A 25,645-nucleotide genomic window follows, 5' to 3' on the forward strand; every position below is an offset into this window, starting at 1 on the left:
ACATCTGATTTTTTTTAATAGTCTATTGCTGTTTCATAGAAGCAAGATCTCCCTTGCCCTCTGAAGTTATTACAGTTCATATAAAGCCTTTGTTCCATGAGCTCCATTTTACTTCCCAGTGTTAGTTATTATCTTTGTAGAGTTTGGAGCCCTCGTTTCATGTGTTTGGTTTTCTTCAGTTTGGCAACCCCAGCAATTGGTCCCCACCAGCCTGTCTGCAGCCTCCCTACACAGAGAGTGAGGAAGGGGCAGTGTGTAGTAGGGCAGGATGCACCAACCATCAACTCCAGAGCGCGAGGGCTCCTTACAAGCCCAGGCACCTCACGGGATGCATCCCCACTCACTGCCACAGCCCAGCTGCAGGGAGAGACCCCAGACCGCTAGATTTCCACAGGGCCAGGAATACACGCTATGGGAAGAGGTTATTTCCCAAGGGAAGCAGTGTAGCCTCACAGACAGAAGCCAAGTCGACTTGGCGAGTGGCCCTCAACTTCAAGGTTCACATGAAATTATTTGCAAATTCATGTGAACTTTGATTTCCTCATCTATAAAATGGGCATATTCCCAGCATGCAAAGCCATGGTGAAGGTTAAAGAATATTTAGTAATATATGCAAAACACCCAGCAGAGGGCCCAGGACACACATCCTATAAGTGGCAGCTATAATTACTTTTACTTTATGTCACTGAGAATGCTCCTGCAGTGTGATTCAGCGTGTACCCCAATAAGCTGTACTTGAGCAGATGGAATTTTAACACCCTATCCTCCAACTTCACGTTGATGTTTTTCTTTAGGGTGCCCCACTCTAACCCCATGATCAATCAGTATTTCCGGGTCTGCTCTATAAGAGGCTCATGTCTCCCAGCTGTCCTGTAGGACTCTTTTCTTCAAACACCATCATCTCCAGGGAGACTTCCCTGACTTCCACAGCCCTCTGCACTTACCTCCAACATAACCCACAATTCAGTGAATGACAGCAGTCCCTCAGTATCCATGGGGGATTGGTTCCAGGACCTCCCCGAAGATACCAAACTCCACGGATGCTCGAGTCCCTCGTATAAAATGGTATAGCATTTGCATGTAACCTACACACATCCTCCCACGTACTTGTAACTCATCTCTAGATTACTTACAATACCGAACACAGTATAAATGCCAGGAAATAGTTGTAAATACAATGTAAATACCACATAACATAGTTTGCTTTTTGGAACTTTCTGGAATTTTCTTCCCCAAGTATTTTTGCATCTGTGGATGTGGAACCCCCACGGATACGGAGGGCCAACTGAAAACTGTTTACCCATCTCCCGTGCTGGGCTCCAAGGCACACGTTTCTTTCACCCTGGGTCCCAGCGTCTAGCACAGAGGAAGTGCTCTGAGAAGGGGAGTGGGGAATAAATGATTTGCAGAAAGCAAACCATCCCTCCTGTGCTGCTGCTTCCCGAGCATCTTTGCAGGGAAGCAAACCAACGAAAGGCTAAAGACTGGCAATGCCGACAGATCTGCAAACATCGCCTGGTGCTCAAAGGAAAATCTGGCCACAGGAGGCAGGTAGTTATCCCCTACATGTTTCGTTTTTCTTTCCCCCCATCCCTCACCATCTCTAAACCATCTGCCTCTTCCCCCAACTTTACAACATGAAGTGACAACAGGAAGTCTCCCTTAAGCATTTTCTAATTTCTCTGTTATTTGGTTTTCTACTTTGGTACATGTGAGCCTTGGCTGTATTTCACACAGAAGCTGACATATTTTATTATGACACACCCCATAAAACAGAGCACATATAAATCACCTGGTACGGTTTTGCTTCACCTGGTTGTTATTGCTAAGATCTCTATTTCTAAGAGCACAAAAGAGAACAGTTCTTGAATCCACAGACGAACAAGGACAGGGTGAGCAGCAGTCAAGTCTACCAGGCTGGGAGACAGAGACCAGAGACACGGGCTCCTGGGTGGCTGGCTGTCTGCAGAGACATGAACGACACAGACGGAGAAGCCACACGAACACTCCAGAGAGACCCGGGCAGCTGGGGAAACAGTCTACAACTACAGCCCATCTATCAGACCCCTCTGGCTTTCTCAGCCCTAAGAGATTCTGAAATAAACACAAAGGCCCAAGGTGGCATAATACCGAAGCCAGCGGTACCTACTCTTTGGCCTCTATCACTGCATGGGTATGTTTTATCTTGGGGACCCTGACAGTCCCTCTCCTGGGCAGAAGAGCCAGCCAGTCCCTAATGTCCCCGGTGTCCTCAACAACCCCACAGCAAGACCCAGGCAGGCTCTAAAATGTCTTGCCCTCAAAGGCCTGGAGATTGAAGGCAGTATCCAGAAACTTCTTCAGAGACACCAGGTGAGTGTTCCTGTTTCCTGTGGCTGGTGCAGCTGCTGGGTCTCGGCCAACATACCTGGGGGAGGAGAGCCAAGCTAAGCGGAGGGCTGAGCCCGGCCCTGCTGCTACCCCAGGACTGCACCGGGTCTAATCCAGCTGCAGAAACGAAGAGCCTGAGGTTCCAAGGGGCCAAGTCACTGGCCTAAGATCAAAGGTAGGAGATTTGAGACACGCAGGAGGTTCTCTAGTTCAGTTCTGGCTGCAGAACAAACACAAAAGTTTCCCCTCCATAAGGCCGTGTTAAAGAGGATCCCTGATGGGGAAGCTGATCTGCCACTGACAGTCACAGAGCCAGCAGGGACTATGGGGCCCAACTCCGCAGTTTCCAATGCAACCCAGAGAAGGGCAGTGGCCAGTGCTGGGTCACACAGCAAATGGGGTGGGCAGAGCCAGGATGGGGCCTCAAGCCCCCAGAGCCTCAGGCCTGGAAGACGTGAGGGGTAAATGGCGGGCAACCCCTCGCACCCAGCCTTGTACCATATGGGCCGCGCTCGGCCCAGGATGGTCATGAAGCGCGGGCTGATGTAGTCGTAGTAGCCCATGTTCTTGTGCTCCTCCTGGCACCACACCAGCTCTGCACCTGGGTACTTCTCTGCCTCTCGCCTGATCAGGTCGAAGGGGAATGGAGAGATCTGGGACAGACAGGGAGAAAGAAGGGAATAGCTAGGGGAAGGGGGAAATGCGCATGCCAGGCCCCCAGGAGAGCAGCCACCGCTTCCCTCACTGGCCCCAGCCCTGGCACGCTGTCCAGGGCCAGGGGGCTGGCGATATGAGCTTGCTTGTCACTCTGAGCAGTTGAGGGGCTCGGGCGCACCTGCTCCAGGCGTGTGATGGCCACTTGCTCGTCCAGGCCCTGGCTGCTCCGCTCCTTCACCAGGTCATAGTACACCTTTCCCGTGCAGAAGATGAGCCGCCGCACCTGCCCGGGAGCCTGCGCCGCAGCCCCATCCTCAGGAATCACCCGCTGGAAGCTGGTCCCTGGGGACCGACAGGGCATGGCAGGGGTGTCTGCTTCCAGAGGGGCCAGAGCAGCTTGGGAATCAGGTCCACATCCCTGGCACCTCCAGGCTCTCCCTGGCCACTAAGACAAGCCCCAGATTTAGACCTGTGGCTGCAATAGGAACCTCTTGAGCCAAACAATGGAGCAGGGGACAGGGACAAGGTGGAGACAGTGGCTGGAGCCAAGGGCAGAGCCTTGGGAGCATCAACAATAAGGTGATGGGGCGGGGGGGCGCTGGGGATGATGGGGAGAGCCCCTGAAGGGGACAGAGGTGATGTCACATCCCCATCTGACAGCGTCACTGTCCCAAACCTGCTCCCCTTCCAGCCATGCCTACCTCCCAGGCACACTCAATCCACCCCGTCACCAAGCTGGAAGGCGAACCCTGCACAGTCCTCCCTCTCAGCCCCAGAGCCCAGCCTCCATCCCCAAGTCCCATCCATTTTTCCTTCCTGAGCTCATGCCATGTGCCAGGCACCAGACTAAAAATACTACAAAAACCTCTGAGGAAGGTACTGTAGGGTCCCCGCAACCCAGATGAGGACACTGCGGCAGAGAGGGTCACTGGCTGCCAGGGCCCACCAGTACTAGGCACTCAGCCCAGGCGGTCCAGCCCAACGCCAGAGCTCTGCACTGCTGGCTCAGCCGCCCGCCACATCTGAGGGGATGCCCACACACACACATGAAGAACAAGCACCTGTCCACGCCACTGAGGTCCTCCTGGCCAGCCCCTGCCCCTCCGCCTACAACCCAGGACCGTTTTCCCAGACAGCTCTGCTCTGCCAAGCCTCAAGGCCCCACACCTGCTCCTCCCTGATCCTCCACTGGGTCACGTCTCACTTCCAAAACCTGGTCCTTCGGGTGCTTTATCTGACCTCCGACTCCCAGCTAAATGAGGCTGAGAGCTCTTGGAGGGGGCGCTGGCTCCCCAGGGCCAGAAATGTCTGTCTGGCTCATGAGAGAAAACAACGGATGAGTGAACTGATGCTCAGTGTCCCACGAACTAGCAGACCTCTTCCAGGCCTCCTGCCTCTAAGTTCTTCCGGCGCAGCCAGGCCGGCCCTGCTGGGAGGCTGCGGGGTCCCAGTGCACTCCTCTGGCCCTGGTGCTCCGCGTAAGTGACCCAAGTGGGTTCACCCACCTGGCCGCTGCACCAACCTCCCAACGCAGCTGCTGGTGGGGATCATGCCAGAAGCCGCTTCAGGGCCAACAGAGCCACAGACAGAGGCAAGAACGGAAGAGTTCCGGGAGCAGAGGCCACACGTGGGCCACCAGGGCCCCCATCAGCCGCCTCCCCCCCACGCCCAGGCACATACCAGAAACCATTTGGTCAAAGCTGGACTTGGCTTCTGGGTGCCTCAGCAGAGATTTGGGTGTGAAGATGATCAGCTGGAAGGGAAACACGTGCCCGGCTACCAGCCGCCCCTGCTTGGCCAGGGTGCCCTGCACTCGGCCCCTGTACGGTCCCGGTGACGACCAGGGCGGGTGGCTCACCGGCTTGCGGAAGGGCAGCAGGATCTGGCGGCGCAGCACGTGGAAGTAGCTGGCCGGCGTGGAGCAGTTGACCACTATCCAGTTGCAGTCGTAGAGCTGTCTCACCTCGAAGTCCTGGGTGAACGCCTGGAGGGGCAGGGTGCGGCTGGGAGGTGGCCTGCCTGTGGCATCCACACCCTGGCCTTGCTGGGCACAGCAGCGTGCAGTCCTGTCCTGGGGGAGGGCGGGCAACACTCACGGGGTAGGCGTCCGAGTCATCATTGCTCATCTGCAGGAACCTCTCGGGCCTGGCTGAGGAGTGCTCCGGGCCCTGGAAGCAAATGCCAGATGGCCCAGGCTGGCCAGCGTTTGGGGGGGACTGGGGATCTGTCACACAGGACGGGGACCCTGGGCTTGGGGGAGAGTCTAGAGGGCTTCGTGGAGGAGATGCCCTCACTCCGGAGTGTCAACCGCAGGAAAGCACCAGGAATGTGGGACAAGAGTAGGGAGGTAGCCTCCGACGAGGGTCCGGCCACAGCCACCATGTGTGAACATGTGGGGCAGAAGGAAAAAGCAAAACGGCCAAGATGCTCTTTCTCTAGAACGTTCTGACCTACAGCAGTGACTGTTTACTATGTGCCTGTGGTGCGCCAGACATAGCTCTACGGACCCCACACAGATTATTCTCTCGTCTTGTGAAAGCAGCCCTGCGATGGAGATGAGGAAGGCGAGGGACAAAGAGATTAAGAAACAACCTCAAGGTCACTCAGCCAGAAAGGGACAGATTCAAACCCAGGTCTGACTCCTACTCCTACCCTGGCCCACGGGGCTGCTCTGCTCCATAAGAGCAGCAAGAACCCCCGCACTGTCCTCCAGGCTGGCTCTTCGTGGGACAGGGGTGACCTGCTCCTCCCTTAGTGGGGACGCCCCAAGGACCCATGGCCACAGGCACCAGCCAGGCCGGCCCAACCCTCCGCAACCAGCCTGACTCACGCTCCACCCAGTGAGATGCCAGCCACCTTTACAGCTGGGAGACCGTGGGCAGTCACAGGCCTTCTCTCCTCGCACGTGAAACAGGAACAGAACTGACTGCCTGGTCCAGCTGTGAGGAGGCCACAGGATTATACGTGGCGTGTAAAGTGCACGGCACAGGGAGACCTGACTCTGAGCAGTACTGATCAATCCCTGACCACGTGACCAGTCCAAGCTGAGTGGGTCTTCGGGGCCATCCACTGCAGCCAGCACAGCCCTGCCCACGCTCCACCTGGTCAGGCTACACACTCACCAGGCTGGCATCTCCTGATGCTGTGCTCCTCCCCTCCCCGAGGGCCTGCACATCCTTCTTCTCCCCAACATGAGGTTCCCCCGACAACATAGGTTCAAATTCCAGCTACTAGCTGTGTGACCTTAGGCAAGCTACTCCACCTCTCTGTGCCCCAGTTTCCTCATCTGGAAAGTGGGAACAGGTCCCGGCACAAAGCAGGCACTCAGGCATGTCCGTTCCGTTTACTGCTAGAACAGTAGCATCACCAATTTCAGCAGCGGTGACACAGAGCTATGCAGGCCCCGCCCTGCGGACCCATGTGGTTCCGGGGGACTGGGAGGCACATACCCCCCCCCCTCAACTCTGCAAGTGGCCAAGGGTCTAGCCGTCCTCTCCCAGGCCGGCCAGGGCCCGCCCCCACGGCCCTCACCATGCCCTCCATGCCGTGGGGCAGCAGCAGCACGACGCCATTGTGCCGAACCCACTTGGCCTGGCCCGTGCTGATGAACTGGTCGATGATGCACTGGGCCGTGTTGTGGAAGTCACCAAACTGCGCCTCCCAGAGGACCAGGGCGTTGGGGCTGGCCATGGCATAGCCCAGCTCGAAGCCTAAACGGGAGACGCCGAGGCAGAGCCTGTCACACACGTGGTGGTGTCCCCAAGTGGTGGTGGCTCCGGCCAGACCCAGCCCTTCCTCCCACGCGCTGCCTGCTCCGCCCGTCCCTCCCAGCAGGACAGAAGCGCCCGGGGACTCCTTGGCGCCCAAAGATCAGGATCTCCCTTCCTGGCCGCCGGCAACACACCCAGAGATGCCACTCTCAGCCCTGACCTCACGTACAGCCAGCTTCAGCCTTATGTAGGCCAGGAGTCAACTCCAAAGACACCCTGGGGAGGCAGCAGGGCCCATTTGCCAAGGGGCCCCCCAAATATGGCGGGGCTGCTGAGGGGAACGGGCAGGAACAGCCCCAGAGGCAGCTCCCCAGAAGCGGTGGCCAGTCTCGGTGGGTTCCCGTTTCTGGGAGGAAGCAGGCCAGCTAAAGGTCAAGCCAAGGGAGAGTGCAGGGGGCCAGTCTGGGGAGCCCAGAGTCTAGGCAGGGGGCCTCGAGATGGGGCTGCTGGGTGTGGTGGCACAGAGGGCAAGACAGACAGGAACGTGGAGGTGGCCAGGCCAGGCTCAGGGCCGGTCAGTGGCAGCAGCAGTCAGTGGACTCGATGGGGTTTTCTGTCTGGGCCCACTGTTGCCCAGGGACAAGCTCTGGTATCCAGAGCTCCCACCCAGGCCAGAGTGCACCCCCACCCCCCATCTGGGCTCTCTGAGGGGCCAGATGGGACAGGACCTCATCTCTGATGTGGCCTCAGGTGGAGGCAGCCCAACCACTGTCCCTCAGGGCTGTCCGAGGACTCAGGTCCACCCAGGGGCCTCTGAGCCTCTTCGGCCCCACCCAGCCCCAGACCACGGTCAACACAACAAAAACAGACACCCTGAGGTGCAAGACCCTCTCTGGTCCCCAAGCATCTCAGGGCCCGCCCGACCTGCAGGCAGAGTTCTGACCCACCCAGAACTCCGTACTCCGAGAGGGAGCTGTTGCACACAGTGTAGGGGGCCTGGTGAGGCCAGAGGTGGTTCATGGGGACACACGTCCTCCGGTCAACTTCCTGGTCATGGAGAACGTGGTGCCGGTGACTGCAGAGACACAGACCAGGAAGGGAGGGGAGGCGGGCGGACTGAGCAGGACACCAGGCAAAGTCCCACAGGATGGCGACATCAAGAAGGCCGTGGAAAGCCAGAGCGATCTGGTCCTTCCTCTGGGCAGCCGCCCCTCCCACTGGTGCCCTCACACACGCCCTGGGGGTCTTGGAGCACAGGCGTGAGAGGCTCAGCTTCTCCCCTAAGGAGGGATCCGATGACACCTGCCTTGCCGACCTCCCAGATGCTGGGTGGAGCCTGAGACCCTAGGAGGCCACACCCCAGGGGCACCATCTCCCTGCCCATCCTGCTAGCCCCTTTACCACCTCACCTGCTCTGTCCAGGTTTACAGGAGGCAGGAATTCCTGTGCATAAGGGGGGCCCCCCTGGCCAAACCCCAAGCCTTGTGAGGACTGACATGCCACTCAGGGTGCAGTGGAGTGGCCCTCTGTACCCTGGTTGGAGCAAGACCAGCAGTGATGAGGGAGTGGGACGTGGGAAAGATGGCCTGTCGAATACTGGAAGCCACGCCTCCAGGACTCACTAACATGGTAGAGACGGAGTTGAGATCCCAAACATCTGGGGACCCACACAGAGGAAATGTAATGAGGACAACCGGCAAGTGTAAAGTCCCTCATCTGGACTCAAAACCGAACCGCGAACAAGCAAGATGGTGGCAGGGAGCTGGCTTGACAGTAGTTCACAGAAGAGAAACAAAGGATCTTGAGGACCATAGATAACCACAAGGGTTGACATCAACCAACAGCTTGGGCCAAGCAGTCAGCTCTGCACGCTGGCCCCGTGGGGACAGAGAGGCAGGCAGCCTAGCAGCCCTCAGACAGCTTGGCCCAAGGGTGGGGGCTAGCGTGCTGATAGAGTTACCTGAGAACACCTCCTTGGCTTCCCAGACAAGGTCTAGGAAGAGAAGGAAGGGCCACTCCACTCCAGAGGCCCTGGGCCGACTGTGAGAGATCCCCAGCGCAGCTGAGCTCTCGGCTCCCCCCAGGCACAAGGCTAATGCCCATGGGGCCTAGGGCCCAGAGCCCCCCCACCCTCACCTGAATGTGCCCCTCTCCACGTCCTGCCCACTGAGCCGCACATGGATGCCTTCCTTGAGCAGGGAGCCAAAGGCCATGTACTCTGCCAGCGCCCAGTCCACTGTCCTCTTCCTGGTCATGTCCGCACGGCCCCGCAGGATACGAGAGAGGCCTGCGGGAGGGGAGGGCCAGCCTGAGGGCCACAGGGGCTTGGCCACCCCATCTGGGACAGCCATAGTCCCTGGGACCTGGGCCGGGTGTGTATATACTCAGTGTACACCCCTCCCACCGAGCAGGGCCCCGGCAGGATGCAGGAGGCCCCTCCTCCAGCATCACCACTCTAGCCAACACACAGGGCCAGCCTGAGCCCACATCCCCACCAGCCTCCCTCCCTGCGGGAAGGAGCAGGCACCGTTACGCGATCATCCGCCACATGCATACGCCGCATTCGTTGATTCAGGGACGTTTCTCATAAGCCCACGGGAGAGGTACCAAACTCCCCCACCCCTAGATGAGAAGACACGCTCAGAAGAAGGAATTCATTTACTCACGATCACTTAGCTATGAAGGTGCTTGGATCTGAGCCCAGGCACCCGGCCCAGGCTGGGCTCCCATCAGCCCTACACCCACACAGACCCTGTGTGACTGCACAGAGCCGGTGCCCCAAGACACCTGGGCCTCCACGTGCATGTGGAGGAATCCTCTTGGAACGCCCACAGGCTGCTCAGAGGGTGCACAGGGACCCCACTACCATCGCGGGGGCCCTCCAGGCTGCCTGAGCAGAGGTCACGATGGACACCATCGTGGCCAAGAGGCGCAGCCAGTGACCACCTACTAGCCTAGGGTCGCCCTCTGTCATCCACCCAGCCCAGCACTCTTGCCGCCCAACATTCTAGGCCCAACCGCCCCCTCCATGGGAAGCCCTTCTTTCCCTGCTCTCCTTCTGCCTGATGCAGGGATGCCTCCGGCAAAGGCATTGGGAAAATACAAGGTGTCCCACAGGAGCCTGGTCACCAGCACCCAGCTGGGAGCGTGGCATCCACATCTGCTCACCCTGAAAGGAGCTGTTAACACAGGCACCTCATGGGGCACAAAGGAGGCACTGAGAGCTCCGCTGATCTACCCAAGACCAAGTCAAGATGAGGGCCGGGCCTCCCTGACTCCTGATGCCATCTCCCTTGGGGCACGATGCCTGGGACAGTGGCCCATGCTGGAGCCTGCACAGCAACCTCACCCGTGTGGATCTTAAAGTCCTCCAGGGGCACAGAGCTGGCCACTTCACCAATGTGGGTCAGCATGTCCTCTGGAATACCCGTGGCTGGGCATGTCATGCTCTTGGGCTCCCCGTCCACAGTGAAGAAGCCTGAGAGGGCAGAGGCTCTGTGACTTGTGTGTGGCAGTGGGGCCTCAGTTCCCCTGGCCAGGCTGTCTCCCCAGGACTCAGGGGCCCACCACTCCCTTAACCCCAATGGCACTCAAACCCTGAGCCCATCCTGGGGACCTGGGACAGCTGACAGCACCCACCTAACATCCTCCCCTCCGGCGCCTGTGAGGCCCCTCCCTGGACCCAGGGTCACAGCCATCTAGCTCCGCCCCAGAGAGGCCCGCTGAGCACCCCTCCCCAAGGGCCCACTCCACTTTGCGGTCCACCCTCCCTGACCCAGCCCTTTCCAGGAAGCAGCTCATCACATGTGTCCCGAGGGCCGCACTATCTCCCTCTACTCCCGCCTACCCCACCTGCAGGAAGCAGTCCCACACAGCCTCAGGGGTCTCAGGGACAAAGCCCACAGCCTCTGGGCTGAGCAGCAACTGTCCTCATTCAGGATCACTCCAGTCCTGGTCCCAGTGCCAGAGCCCAGGGCCCAGGCAAATCACTCTTAGCCACACGCTGCTCACTCACCAGGCCAGGGGGAGTCCAGCCAGTGCTTTATATGCAGGATCTTTTTATCCTTGGACCTGCCAAACGCCTCCTCACAGATCCGGTCATATTTGGCGATTTCTTCCTGAAATCAGGGTGAAGGCCTGGATTGAGGCAACGATGCCCTGGGCAGCCGGAGGCTGAGTCAACCCAGACTCATAAACCCTGGTCCCTCTCACCACGTTCTAGAGGAACTGTCTGCCCACTGGCCCACAGGGACCTTAAGGCCAGAGATAAAAGTCCCAGAGTGCAGGGGGATCCTGGAAAGAGTTCAGATGATTGCACTCAGCAAGGGACTTGGGGGAACGCAGGAAAGACTCACAGTCCTTGCTCTGAGAGCTCCCTGAAGGCGGGAGGGCAAGCACATCCACAGATAACTACGGGGTCAAACCCGGCTCAGGGCTACCTCCTACAGGAAGCCTTCTTGGACTCTGGCCTGAGGATGGGCTTCCATGCATCGCAGCGTTCCCTGTACCCCACCAGACTGTAAATGTCTCTGGTCCTCCATCCCCCTCGATAACTGGGGGCTAGTGGGGACAAGGACCATATTGGCTACTTCTATAAACCGCCAGTGCCCAGCACTGGGCTGATGACATCAGCAGCCGCCTCAGGCTGATCCCAGGCGCTGACCGGCCCACCTCAAATTCCTGCAGGGTCACGGTGCCCTCAGCGATGAGCTTGTCTGCGTACTTCTTCAGCACAGGCACCTGCCTGTGGATCTGCTTGTACATGAGCGGCTGCGTGAACATGGGCTCGTCCATCTCGTTGTGGCCACGCCGGCGGTAACAGACCTGCAGGGACAGAGGGTGGGTCCCCACGCCCAGGTGGTGTGGCTGGCGCAGTCACTGCACAACTGGGGCACACCTGGCAGGCCACATCCGTGAGGCCTCACCAGCCCCCACTACAACCCATCACCAAATGCCCCACCCCCAGGCCTCTGCAGAGATGGTGCTCAGCGGTTCTAAACCTGCCGCTCAGCCCCGACTAGCAAAGATGTTGCAGACCCGGCACACTTGCCACGGCAGGGACAGTCTGAGCACCTCCACCTCAGTTCCCCAGACCCACCAGGTCCACCACGACGTCTTTATTGAAGGTGTTCCTCCACTCGGCCGCCACACTGCACACATACATCACGGCCTCTGGGTCGTCTGCATTCACATGGAAGATGGGCGCGTTGACTACACGGGCGACGTCGGTGGGGTATGGTGAGGAGCGGGCCATCCGGGGGTCCGTCGTGAAGCCAATCTGCAGAAGCAGGAGGCACTGAGAGCTGGACAGCAGCAGCCGCCTGGGAGACCAGAGGGCCAGGGGGCCAGGGGAGAGGCGCCTTTGCCTCGAGGTCCATCCTTTGTGCTCAGGAGGTGCAGGGGACATGATGGGCTAACAGTGGATGACCTCGAAATCAGACGTAGCTGCGGGTCCCACGGGGATGGCGGTAACACCAGGGGAATCGTGTCTGCTCTTTCTCCAGCAATCATTTTTATACAGTGGGAGTGGGGAGTGCAAGTTGGGGTAAAACCCAGTCTCACCAGTTACTAACTGTACAACCTTGGGCCAGGTACTTAATTCCCAAAGCCTGTTTCCTCATCGATTAAAAGGGCTCATTAAATTCCTACCTCACAGGGTTATACTGTGAAGGTTAAATGACTTAATATGCGAATAAGGTAGTTAACCCAGGGCTTTACAGGCTCAGAAGAAGAGCTGTTATTAACCACAGCTACCTTTTTTAAAAGCAAAGGCTGTGAGAGTTGTGTTCTAAGACTGCCTGGGTCACATGGAGCTCAAGGCAGCATCTAGTTACATGCTCAGCCTCGGTGCTGGTTATATCCATCTTCCTCTGCCCTTACTGCTTTCTCACATATATAATATGGGGGGAGGGGGCTGCAGAGAGAAGGACAGAGAGACACAGAGACAAAGACAGACAGATGTATACACCTCCCAGTTCCACAGACCAGGAAACCGAGGCTGAGAGATCAGGCATCTTGCCTGAAATCACACTCTGGTAAGTAGCAGAGCGGGGGGGTTAAACCCAGAAATGCCTCACTCGTCCCCTCAAAGTGCTGCCTGGATTCAGGGATGGAGGACACTGACAGGGCCCAGCACACAGCCCAGGCCCTCACCTGGTTGTTGACGACGACGTGCACGGTACCGTTGGTGGTGTAAGAGGGCAGGTCACTCAGGTGGAAGGTCTCATAGACCACACCCTGGCCAGCGAAGGCGGCATCCCCATGCACCAGGATGGACATGACCTGCAGGGCAGGATATAAGCCAGGAGGGGCCCCCATGCCCCAGCCCGTGCAGCCCAGCCCTGCTCCTGGACTTCAGAGATTCAGAGCCTACCCCTCAGAACCCAGGACCTCAGGGCCCAGGCAAGCTCACCTTCTTGCCCTGAGCATCCCCGCGGTAGAATTGCTCTGCCTTCGTCTTCCCCTGCACCACGGGGTCCACAGCTTCCAGGTGGGAGGGGTTGGCCACAAGCGACAGAGTGATGTTCCTGTTTGTGACTCGGTTGATCCTCTCATGGTACATGCCGAGGTGATATTTGACATCTCCGGAGCCCTGAAGGTCGACGTGGCCTGTGATGAACCTCCCCCCCACCCTATCCCAGACACGCAAGCTTACAGTGGCGCTGGGACATTCCCGGGATTCTGCTCCCTGGGAAGGCTGTTTTGTCGCTGACTCACACCTGCATCCTTCCCCCAAACCCAGCACAACGCCCTTCTTGCCCTCCAGGCTGGCCTAAGAAAGGTAGGCAGGTTCCCTGGGCCTTGGCTCCCTTCTTGGAGCCCCTCCACATTAACAACCATCCTCTCCGCATTAACGATGGCAAAGTGGGGAGGGGTAAGGCACCCGTAGGAAGGGGCCAGCCAGCAGCAATGAAGGCACAGAAATGAAGAGCGGCTCTTAATTGGCATTGAGACCACGGGCTAGGCCTCTGGGCACACATTGGAGCAGGACCCGTACCTAACTCCTTACACCAAAGTAACCAAAAATGTACAGACAAAGCCATAGTGTCAGGGGAAAACATGACATACTTTATGATCTTGGAGTAGGGAAAGTCTTTCTAAACAATGTACAAACCTCAGAAGCCATAAAGGATAAGACAGCTAAAATCTAATATATTTGCCACGTGGGAAGAAGATCCATGCACAGTATTAGGGGAAAAAAATCAAGCTGGGAAAATACTTATCAGACAAACGCAGGCAAAGGGCTAACTCCTTCAATACATAAGGCACTTTTACAAATTGGTGAGATAAAGCCCAAAAAACCCATAGAAAAATGAGCAAAAGCCAGGAAAAGGAATTTACAGAAAAAGGCACCCATGACTTAAACATGTGAAAAGACGCTCAAATTCGAAACAGAGAAATATGTTCAAATGCAGTGACTTTTGGACCTAGCACATTGGCAAAGATGGAAAGGTTGGACAGAGTAAGGGAAGCCGGGGGCCTGGGACCTTCGCACACAGCATGTGGGCTCGCTGCTGTCTGCAAGCTCTTTGGAGGGCAATTCAGTCCTACCTCCTCAGCTCCAGCCACCGCATTTCTCGGATACCACCTAAAAGTGCACACATGTGCGCAAAGACACTCATTCCACCACCTAATGCTCATCAACAGGAGATAGCAGAAACCAGAGGGGCACTCGAAGCTCGGGGAGCTCTGTGTGCAGCTCTGAAGCAGTGACAGCTCGTTAAGTGAAAACAGCAAGGTGGCCAGCGGCATCACGAGCTGCTCCCCTGGCCTTTTACAAATAAAGCTGTACTGGACACATACGTGTGTTCGCACTGCGTGGAACATTCTGGAAGTACACACTTTAACACAAAAACTGACCACAGCAGAGCCTATGGGGAGCAGGAAAGGGGTCTCAGAAGGGAAACACACTCATTGTGTAATCTTTTCTTCAAACGACGCTCACATTACTTTTTCTATTAAAAAAAAGTAAATTTGTTTAAAGTGTCCTTTGGCCAGGTTTTACAGTTTACTCACATGTCGCCTCTGATTCCTCACAACCATTCTGGGGGCAGGAACTTTTATCCCCATTTTACAGAAGAGCAAACTGAGGCTCAGAGAGATGAAAGTGCTTGAGCAAAATGAACATGATGGCGGGAAGATTCTGGATTGGGAGCCAGCAGATGTGGATTCTAGTCCTGCTCTGGCCTAACGTGCTGGATGATTTTGGAGCAGTCATTTAATGTGGTTCATTTTAACAAACCATGCACCTGTGCTGAGTGCTGGGGCTTTGGGAATGAGGTCCCTGCCATCACCCTGCTACCAGCCTGGAAGGGAAAACAGACACATACACGCACACACACGCGCGCGCGCGCGCGCGCGCGCGCGATGGAGAAGGCCAGAGTACAGACAGATCTGCTGGGAAAGGAGGCACAGAGGAGGGAGAGACAGGATTGCTGCCTGGAGGACCAGGAAAGTCACTAGAAGGGGAGACGGGCAGGGCTGGGAAAGAGGCAGAGAGCAGAAGAGAGGAAGGCCATCTGGCTGAGGGCCCAGCATGGGCAGAGGCGTGGGGTATGAGGCATACATGACACGTATACGTGCCAGGAAGGGGGTGAGGGCAGAAAAATATTCTCTCTGCTCATCAGTGGGCACAGGAAACCGTCCTGACCTCCCAATGCTGTGCTGGTCAAACAAGTGAGTGAGGCAGCCCTTCAGGGAAGGTAGACAGGACCCTGGGCACAGAAGTATGGCCACATGAGCTGAACTGAATAACTTCAGGCACTTCCCTGCACACCTCTCTGGGCCTCAGTCCCCCTAGCTGGAAAGAGGGAGGTTAGCCCAGATTACCCGAGGGCTCTCCCAGCTGTTGGAGATCATAGCACTTGGCTCCCAAACACCTTAGGGGCCTCACACAGACACCCCCAGCCTCTCTCCCACTCTTCTGCATGTCCGTCCACCTCAAGGTCTGTCTGAGCCTGCAAGCTCCTGGCCCAGGCCCTCTCCAGTCCACGTCCCAAATACCCAGCTCTCCAGGGGCTCTGGGGCCTGGGCCTGGCACCCACCTCATCCGCCGCCTCCAGCTTGGGGTCAAACTGGCAGAAGATCTGCTCCAGGTCCTTGCGGATGACGTTGGCCAGCACGTTCAGCCTGCCCCTGGAGCCAGAGGGGGCAGGGCTCTTACCATGCTCCCTGCCCACCTGGGACCTATCAGAATTAGCATGGGGGCTGGAAGGCCCCACCCTCTCATCCCGCCTCAATCTACAAGGTGTGTGAACAGGTCCAGCTGGCCGGCCCCCCTGGGCAGGCAGGCATCCCCCGCTACAACTCAGATTCAGGAGGCCCTCGCGAGCAGGGAGCCACCCAGCCTCATGGCAGGGTGTCTACTCACCCCTCTCCCCAACCAAAAGTTGAGCCCAACCCAGCACCTTGACCCCTAGCTGCTAGCGAATCACAGCTGCTCCCACATGGCTCCCCACCCCAGCCCAGTGACATGGAAGTGATAAGGAGAGGGAAGAGGGGACTGGACTGCCCCTAAGATCAGGAGTCACCAGAGGCCCTGTCCAGAGGAGCTGAGTGAGGACTGAGGGGTGGGGGGAGGAAAGCAGCCAGGCCCAGGGATTCTCCAGTCCAGCCTGAACTTCCCATCGGGGGCAATCTATTCAGGGGAGGGCACCAGCCTGATGGGGGCACAGGACATGACTCCGAACCCGCTCCCCATAGACTACCAGCCGGTCCCAGGCCTGCTCACACCCTGACCTCCAGCCCCGCACGGCCCAGTGACAGAAGGGCAGCGCTCTTCCAGCAGGCCCCTCTCCTGCTCTGCGGTGGTGGCAGGGCTGTGGGATCACAGGAGCCGTATGAACAACCCTCAGCCCCTCTGGGCAAAGCCTCCGGCCTCAAAGGCCCCTCCCCAAACACGGAGGCCTGGCCGCGGGCAGCCCTTGACTCTGGAGCCCTCCTCAGGCCAGGAGCCTGGCCAGCACCACCACCCAGTCCCAGAGCTGCCTGACGGCCCAGCACCATCCTCTCCCACAGTCCTACTGAAGCCACGTATGCCCCTGCCTCCTCAGACCACGGGGCCAGCTCTGCACGACCCTCTGACCAGACACCAAGCATTTCTGGGACCCCCAGAGCACAGAGCCTGTGTGGCAAAGCTCGGGCTCCCGGGAGGCCAGCCCACAGGGTGGGGACCCTCCTCACAATGCATCCTGATGCCCCTGGTGTGGATGCAGTCCGGGGCTGGCCCACCTGTGAGCAGCTGGAAACAGGCACAGGAAATGCAGGGGCTTTGCCCCCCAGACTGCTCAGCAGTCCTCTTCCAGCCCATTTAGCAGGTCCCCTGGCCACCTTGGCCATATTCCTCATTAGCCTGCAGGCTCAGAGGTAACTGCCCAGTGGCCAGACCAGCCTTCCAAGTCTTTATCAAAGTCACAGGAAATGTGTGGCCAGCTTGCAGCTGGGGAAAGAGACTCTCGGCTCACCTCCAGAGACCTCCCACCGGGGGATGCGAACCTGAGGCCACCTGCCCAGGCTCTGCCCTCACTTCCCTGGGATGTGCCCCTCCACATCTCCTTGTCCACAGGAACCTCAAGTAGCGTGATATACCCCTCTTCTGTAACCTCAATACTCCTGGGGACAACAGCAACATGGTGAGAGAGAAACAGTTTAAGAGAGCCTGGTTCCATGTGGCTTTGGCCACGTGCTTTCTGTGATGAGCAGCCCAGGGCCCAGGGACTCTGATAACTTTCTAGACCACTTTGCCTCTATCCCCAGGTCCCACCAACACCCCTGCTCTGATTTTCAAAGCCTCCTATCCACCTCAGCTTGCTGGGCCTGGAGGAGAAGGGCCCACCTGTGTGGCATCCCCAGGATGACATTCTCGATCCCCATCTCACTGGATTTGTCGATGATGGTCTTGAGGGCAGGAATCATGACCTCACAGCCCTCCAGGCCAAACCGCTTCTCCGAGGACCACTTCCGGGCCAGGAAATCTTCAAACCTGCTTGGGGAGAGATGGGGAAGGGTGGAGAGGCTGGGCTCCTGGGGGCTGTTCATGAGGGCTCGGAGCAGGATGCCAGGACAAAGGAAGCTGCACCTTCCTCTGCGCAGTCCAGGACCTGGCACAGACACCATGATGCTCCTACCAGCAAGCAGCATAGGTCGGCGGGGAGGCTGAGGGCCCTCCCAACTTCAATGGACCTCTGGCTCCATCCATTCCCAGTTACCACCCTCTCTTCCCCTTCCAGTCCCACTGCTCCAACTAGCCATTCCCCTGCTCCCAGACCACTGCCCTCCAGCACACACGTGCCCTGGGGCTCTCTCCTCATGCCCCAAAGATGCCTCACGGCTCAACTCAAATTCCAGCCCACACGTCACTGCTCAGGGAGCCACTTTACTCCTAGCAGCTGGGCCAGGGGCTCCTCCAGGCCCCCGTAGCCCTGGGCAGACCCAGCTTCAGAGAAGTTCAGGGGCAGAACCAGGCAGTGCCCCACCTGCAGGAAGGCGCTGCTACACTCACTCCACACAGGGACATCTTTCTGCCACTTCCACCCTCGTTCGGTGTCATGTTCTCCTGGAGCACCATCCAGCCCTGCCTTCCCTTACCGGGCACCCTCCTAGTTTCTTAGCCAGGGCCTGGGACATTTCATACAGCCCTGGAGCAGGCCCCCCAGCCACTCAGGCTGCCCGGGGTGGTGCTGGGAGCCTGACCTCATAGAGCGCACCAGCCGGGCCAGCAGGGTCCGCTTCTCCTCGCTGGAGAACTGCATCACGCCAGGGGTCTCGAACTTCTGCCGGATCCACTGACACTGCTCCACATCATTGATGAACATGAACTCCAGACCGATGTGCTGGCAGTATGTGTTCTGGGGGAAAGGGAAGCGTTCCACGAGGAGCCAAGAAGAAGACCGACCACCTTGGGATCTGGAACAGAAAAGGCAGCGCCCTCCCTCCCTCTATCGCACGCCAGAGCTTCATCAACTGTGCCCGACACACCTGCCTGTGCTCACCTCCAGGCGCCGAATGATCTCCCGCAGAGAAAGGGTGTTTTCAGAGCCTCCAATAAAGGTAGTTGTGGGCAGCTGGAACTCCTTATCCAGGTCAGCCTCCCGCAGGTCGTAGAAAGCTAGGAGGCACACATGGCAAAGCCCGGGCAGCAGAGAGGAGAGAGGGAAGTCAGGCCCAGGTGGGGCCCAGCTGTATCCCCAGACCTCCCAACAGTGCCCCCAGGACCCTCCCGCCATGTCTAGCCTAAAGCTCAAAGGCCCTCTGTCTGCAGGGCACAGGGCATGAGTCAGAGCCTAGCTTGCCGCCATAAGGGTGGGCCTGGACAGGTGTCTCAAGCTTGCTGAGCGTGGCACACCAGCTAGGGAAGACAGGGAGGCCTCCCTTGCAGGGACACCATGCATAGCTGGGCAAGGGTCAGAAGAAAGCCTCCCAGGCTGCTTGCTGAAACCCAAGACCCAGAGGCACTGTAGGCTCAGAGCCCCTCACTGGGCACAGGCACCAGCTGGCTCTGGTGTCGCCAGGGCAACAGGAAAGGGTACCGACTCACCCAATTTATCAATGGTGGTGATTAAGTCTGAGGGCACAAAGGAGTCCAGGTCTGCATCCAGAATACCCAGGGGGTCCAGTTGGGCCACATGGTGGCCACGGATCTGGAGAAGGGGAAAAGGTCGGGGCGGAGCTGGAACGCAGCTGGACAGACCCTCACCAAGACTGAGATTCTGGGCCCTGGCCCCTCAAGTCCCCCTTCAGAATTTCAAGTTTCCACATATCTCCAGCACCCAGCCACTGAACAGTTGCCTAGGAGACCCCACCATAGCCACTAAGGTGGCAGGAGCTCAATTCTGTTTCAAAGTACAACATGCAGCTTTCAGAAACAGGAAAGAATGCGTACACAAAAGTAGTTACTACGGTACTATTAGTAATTGCAAAATTCTAAAAACTTCCCAAATGTCCATCAACAGGACACTGGCAACTGGATATGGGAAATCCACACAGGGGATACTACAGAGCTGCTAAAAGGAATGAGGAAAATTCCTAACTGCTACTATGAGGTTGTCTCCACAAAATATTATTAAGCAAAAAAGCAAATTACAGAAAAGTGTGTGTGGTAAACTACCCAGTATCTAAGAAAGGGAAGAGAAAAGTAAACACATGCATTTGCATATATTTGTATATATTTGCATGTCTACAAATAAATATATGCATTAGAAGAATATACAGTAAAATAAGAAAACTATAAAATAAGGAAAATTATTACCTACAGGGAAAGGACAAAATAGGGCAGAGCAGCAGGGCTAGAAGCTAGACTTTTAAGAATATATCTTGCATTGACGATTTGATTTTGGAATCTTATAAATATTTTATATCACTATAAAACAAAATTAAGTTTTAAAAATTGAAAGTAAGACAAAACAAATGAATTAATGCATCCATTTGGTGGCATAACTACATAGAGAGGAACTATGCCAACTGACTAACAGAATATTCCCCAAAGACAAACAGAACTGCAGGAATAAAAAGACCATAAATTCATTTTCAGTACCAATCAGCAGTGGTAGTACTAGAATTGTATTCTCAGACTGTCATGTGTGGATTGTGGGAAAATCAAGTAAGTCATTGTATTGCTGTCTTTGAGAACCTCTATTTTTGGTATCTTTAAAAGGAGATGGTGACATAAGACTGATGAGGTCAAGGACAAACACTAAGTCCTACATTTGATGTATATAGAAGCATCAGTATAAACCCATAAAGTATGGTATCTTTTAAAAAAATACATATTTCCTGGCTCTAACCATCAAAAGAACCCAGAAGTCATGACCAAACCAATAGCAGTAAATACTCGCTCACTCCCTGGAGAACTGGCTGGACAGAAATGTGCGAGATGAGCTCAAAGCATCTTGTCCTACCAGATAGCAAAGGGGTGCTCAAACACTACTGGGGCTGGGAATAAGGACACATTTTGAGCAACAAAAAGGATAATATCTATAGCAGACTGAAACTCATTAAATATGTTTAAATTCATGCATTCATATCATACTATGAAAAAGAAGAAAAACCTTTATTGGCCATCTTTGGAGGATGCTAGGAAACCATGTCATAATTTTGAAAATCCATCAGCAAAAGGAAAAGTCAAGCACTGATCCTGCCCTCCCTATACCATTTGTACCTCAGGATAAACAGAGCTGACAAAGGGAAGGTTCTGACGAGAGAAGTATTTCAGGTAATAAACAAAGAAAGAAAGAATTAGAATATCACCAATTTTACCACTCCCAATGGCTTAATGTGTCCAGGAAATAATTATCTTTAGCTGCTAACTGATGAAAGTGCCCATCACCACCAGGAAGCTGATTTTGCAACAACAGAAAAAATCAAATCTATGTTGGATCAAGCATCTAGATCTAACTACCAATTTACAGAAATTACATGGGACAAAGGGACAGATGAAGTGACACCATGAGGATGCAATCAGCAAAATCCACACTCGAGAAAACGCTATAGGACAAGCAACCTGGTTTCTTATACACACACACACACACACACACACAGAGCAAGAAACACAAAAAGAAATGGAGAGGAACCCGCAGAGTAGAGTACAAGAGGTTTGAAAAGCCATGTCAACATATCACAACCTGTGGCTTTATTTGGATCCTGATTCAAACAAGCAGTAAAAAGAAATCCTAGGACAAAAAGGCAAACATGAATACCAACTGGGTATTTGGTGACATTAAGGATTATTACTATTTTTAGGTGTGATAATACTATCACGGTATATTTGAATTCTTTTTTTTTTTTTTTTTTGCAGTACGCGGGCCTCTCACTGCTGTGGCCTCTCCCATTGCAGAGCACAGGCTCCGGACACGCAGGCTCAGCGGCCACCACTCACGGGCCCAGCTGCTCCGCGGCACGTGGGATCTTCCCGGACCAGGGCACGAACCCGTGTCCCCTGCATCGGCAGGCGGACTCTCAACCACTGCGCCACCAGGGAAGCCCATATTTGAATATTTTTAAAGGAGGCTTTACCTCTGGAAATACACGCTGAAACGTTCAATGAATGAAATGATATGAAGTCTGGGATTTGCTTCAAAATAATCAGTGGCCTATGGGTGGAGCCGGAGATGGGTAAGATGAATCAAGACTGGCCCTGTATTGATGGGGGTTCACTACATAATTCTTCTACCTATTATATGCTTGAAAACATGCATTAAGAAGCAGCCTGGGTTTTTTTTCAGTACTATGTGCAAATGAGTCAAACCAGAGCTCAGCCCCCAAGTGACCTGTGAGGGGCTACAGCCCACCCAGTAGGTGCTCACTACCAGGCAGATTTTTATCATGCAAGTATGGAGTAACATTCCTGAATCCAGAGACCATCCTGCTGGAAGGATGCTTTGGTCTTGGCCAGTGAAAGAACAAAGAGCTGCTGCAGAGCTGGGACTGTACTTAGAAGATAAGGCCCTCAGGCCGTACTCTGAATGCTACCCCACATTTCATACAGAGTTTTATGTTCCTTGTCCTTTTTCAAAGTCAACAGTCAGATCACTTTCTGCCTCTTTCAGCCAACCAAGAAAAACATAATTACAATCACTGCTGTTTCCTCGCAGGTGGCCCACGATCCATGGGTCCTGAGGCCAGTGAAGGAGCCCAGTCCTGTGCACCTTTCCTCTTCCGCCCCAGCACACCTGGGCAGGCAGCTGCCATCCCACACAGAGTGCATCGTTCAGAGGCAAGGCGCCATTTCCATTTGCTAAGGCCTCCCTCTCCCCCGAGTTCCTGCAGCGGCTGGCTGCACCCTCCCACGGAGTCTCTACCAAGGACCGCAGGATGCCCCTACCCTGCCTTCTACATGTCTTCAAGACAAGTTTCTCTTATGAAATACCTCCTGCCACTGATTCCCAGACAGATCCCAAATGATTACATTTTTATGGAGTGAACACCCAGTATAGCCCTCCGGTTAGTCCTGTTGGGTCAAGACCAAGAATAGGAAACATCATCAGGACTCTTTGACATAGCAAGGGCCCAGCCTGGGAACCCAGCAGAGGGGAGCCTAAGTCTCCAGGACAGAGCAGCTGATGGGGGAGAGCTGCTTAATGAACTAGTCATTCATTCCACAAATACTAACTAAGCACCTGCTGGACATGAGCCCCTGTCCTCTTGGAATGCTCAGCCAAGAGAAAACAGACATTAACAAGCGGCAATCTACTCACCTTTCATTCAACACTCACTGAAACTGATCACTCACTAAGTACTTCTCCAGGTTCTGGGGCAGAGTGGTGTGGGCGACAGATGAGAAAGACCACAAACAATCCACTTTGCACAAGAAATACAGGGGGTGGTAAGTGATGTGAATGGGTAACGTGACAAAGAGCAGGAGGAGGGGTCAGAGCCACCAAGCTCCCTAAAGTGACGCTGGAGCTGAGCCAGTCTTCTTGCCATCAGCACCTGGCCACACCCCAGGAGCCTGTACCCTCCCAGCCGCTCACCTGGTAGGCCCGGATCAGAGACTGCACAGCCAGGTGGTCCTCCACCAGCTTACTGGTCTTGGTCCGGCTCAACACTGCCGGCCTGCTCTCAGGGACAACAGAAAGGGGCCGGGGCTGAGCCGGACCATAAGAGGCTTCCTCACTGGCTTTCCGGAAGAAGCTGTCCCAGGACTGGGCAGGGGCAGAAGAAGGAAAACAGCCAGGTTAGGGCCTGGGAGTAGCGCGGGGTGGCCCAGGCTGGGGCCCTAGGGGACATCAGTCTTCCTTCACCACCATAGCTCTCAGGGCCCTCCCAGGACCCTGCCGACAATACCCTTCTCAATCAGCCCAGGGCCCCCACCCAAATTCTGGATCTCTCCAGGACCCAGCTTGGTAGTGTGTGGGGGAGGTTATAAGCTGTGATCAAGGGGCTTTATGTATGAAACGGGCTTCTATCCATAGGCAAAACATGCCCTCACACACTGTGGGTTGGAGGCAGCTCTGTGGAGGGCAAGGGCAGGCAGGCCCTCAACATTTCCAATGCATGTATCTTTGAACCAGCAATTCCACTGCCAGCAATTTATTCTACAGATGTACTTGGACAGGTGTGCCTACATGTACAAGGATGTTCCCTGCAGGAGAGTTTATAAAAATGACAACGTAAAAACAATCTAAGCAGTGATCAATAGGAAACTGGTTAAATAAATGATGGTAAATTTAGATTCCGGAAAATTATGTAGTCTTTTTTAAAAAGACGCATTTATTATTGTGGATGTGGAATATTGCCAAGATATGTTGTAAAGTGAACACAGCAGAAGAGGATGTATGCTTTGCTACTATTCGTGCAGAAACAAAAAGCAGATGGGCACATGCACCAGCACCTCCACGTTCTAGCAGAACACATACAAAAGTGCTTTCCTCTACGCCCTCTCATACAGTACTGGTAGGAGAATAAGGTGGTACAAGCCGTGTGGAAAGCAATTTGGCAACACCCATCAAAATTATGTACACAGATGCCCTCTAACCCAACAATTCCACTTTGGGGAATTTATGCCACAGTTAGCTGCACACGTGCAGGATGATGAACGTACAAGATGATGTAGTACAGCACCCGTCATGACAGCCAGAGACTGGAAATGAGGCAGATGCCTGTCCCTGGGGATGAATGTAGAACATCCATCCAAACAGTGGAATACTATACAGCTGGGAAAAAGAAAAACGAGGCTCTTGAGGTACTGACATGGAAAATCTTGGAGATGTATGCTGAGTGAAAAAAGCCTGGGGCAAAAGAGTGGATGTTACATGTTACTTTTTGTGTAAAGGGGGAGAATCCAGAGTTATGTTTGCAATAAGTTTATCTGAATGGATACAGAAGAAATTAAGAATAGACTGGGGAACAGACAGGTAGGAGCTGAGCAGATATGGGATGGAATGGGAGGAAGGTTTTTCACTGTAGAACTTAATACTTTTTGTTTTTGGATCATGTGAGCATATTACTTTCCTCTGAGGCATGTGAGTGAAGGAGAGAGAGCAGCTACGCTTTTCACTTTTGTCCTGGCATCTGATTTTGATTTTTTTTTTTTTACCATCAGTGGGTACTTATTTTATCAGCTTACTATATATGTAAACACTTATGCTCCTAACTATATAACAAGAGGCCATCTGGAGACGGCACTGCATGACAAAGGAGGCAGGGACAGGCCTCAGACCAGGTGTGACTGAGCACGGCATTATCAGAGCTTCTCAAGCCAGACCACCACCCACTGGCTGGTCCAGCAACAGGACAGCAATGGACTTTCCTCACCCAATATGAGGACCAAGCTCTTTCACAAAGATGATGGAGGACCCGAGAGACAAAGAAACCTGCCCGGGGTCACACAGCAGGCAAGTTGCTTCTCCCCACTCCCCTCTCCACAGCCCAGCCCCAGGACCTTCTCTCCTGCACAGAGGGCAGGGTTGGGGTGCCAACCTTGTGGACACTCTGGGGGTTTTCCAACCAGGCGAAGTACATCTCCTCCATGTAACTGGAGCCGCCTCCAACTTTGCTGCTTGGGAAGGTGGCCGGTGGCCCAGACGACCTGCTGTACCAGCTGAACCTTTGGACGCCATGTGCGGCCAGGAGCCTCGAGGCCTGTGCCCCAAGCCGGGATGGCAGCAGCCTCAGCTGACTCATTCTGGACACAGGCAACAAGGGAGAGACATAAACCACGGGACTGGGATGGAAGGAAGGAGGCTCTGGCAGCCACTCATCCACTCATATGGCATTTGCTGGGCCTACTGGGCAGGTGGCCCTGGGCTAGGCAGTGACGAGACAGAGGTGAGAGGGACAGTCAGCCAGGCCTACTGAACACCCCGGAACTCAGGCAGCGGAGTCCTCCAGGGACTGGGTGCTCCATGACCGGTCAGAAAAAGGCCGGAAGCAAGGCGTCTGGCTGAGCTGCACGATCTCGAGGCCCATGGCAC

The 25,645-nt window shown here is 55.2% G+C and overlaps 1 protein-coding gene across 4 annotated transcripts; it reads right to left on the bottom strand.

Annotated features, from left to right (window-relative positions):
* Nucleotides 1–1,772: 1,772 nt before the first annotated feature.
* On the bottom strand, nt 1,773–25,355 carry OGDHL (oxoglutarate dehydrogenase L). Of its 4 annotated transcripts, XM_060125694.1 has the most exons (22): nt 25,152–25,355; nt 23,204–23,374; nt 19,273–19,375; nt 18,728–18,843; nt 18,429–18,583; nt 17,572–17,718; nt 15,782–15,872; nt 13,150–13,329; nt 12,891–13,019; nt 11,836–12,015; nt 11,409–11,561; nt 10,753–10,855; nt 10,087–10,215; nt 8,874–9,024; nt 7,685–7,812; nt 6,559–6,737; nt 5,124–5,195; nt 4,886–5,011; nt 4,708–4,780; nt 3,206–3,369; nt 2,869–3,023; nt 1,773–2,407 (listed from the first exon to the last, which is right to left on the bottom strand). In XM_060125694.1, exons 1-22 carry the CDS (start codon nt 25,353–25,355, stop codon nt 2,284–2,286), a joined length of 3,033 nt encoding a protein of 1,010 aa, XP_059981677.1. In that variant the 3' UTR covers nt 1,773–2,283. The 4 variants fall into 4 exon arrangements, with proteins under 4 accessions (XP_059981677.1, XP_059981678.1, XP_059981679.1 ...); XM_060125695.1 differs by lacking the exon at nt 23,204–23,374; XM_060125696.1 differs by lacking the exon at nt 11,836–12,015.
* Between the last annotated feature and the right edge of the window lie 290 nt (nt 25,356–25,645).

The sequence above is a fragment of the Lagenorhynchus albirostris genome, chromosome 16 (genome assembly GCF_949774975.1).
Source record: "Lagenorhynchus albirostris chromosome 16, mLagAlb1.1, whole genome shotgun sequence".
Classification (NCBI taxonomy): domain Eukaryota; kingdom Metazoa; phylum Chordata; class Mammalia; order Artiodactyla; family Delphinidae; genus Lagenorhynchus; species Lagenorhynchus albirostris.

What these genes read in the sequence shown, in the direction of transcription:
- OGDHL (XM_060125694.1), bottom strand. Translation starts at nt 25,355, where the DNA reads ATGAGTCAGCTGAGGCTGCTGCCATCCCGGCTTGGGGCACAGGCCTCG. An exon ending in TGCTGCCCTTCCGCAAGCCG is followed by an intron (nt 4,781 to 4,885) that starts GTGAGCCACCCG and finishes TTTCCCTTCCAG; the next exon opens with CTGATCATCTTCACACCCAA. An exon ending in CTTTGACCAAATGGTTTCTG is followed by an intron (nt 3,370 to 4,707) that starts GTATGTGCCTGG and finishes GTCGGTCCCCAG; the next exon opens with GGACCAGCTTCCAGCGGGTG.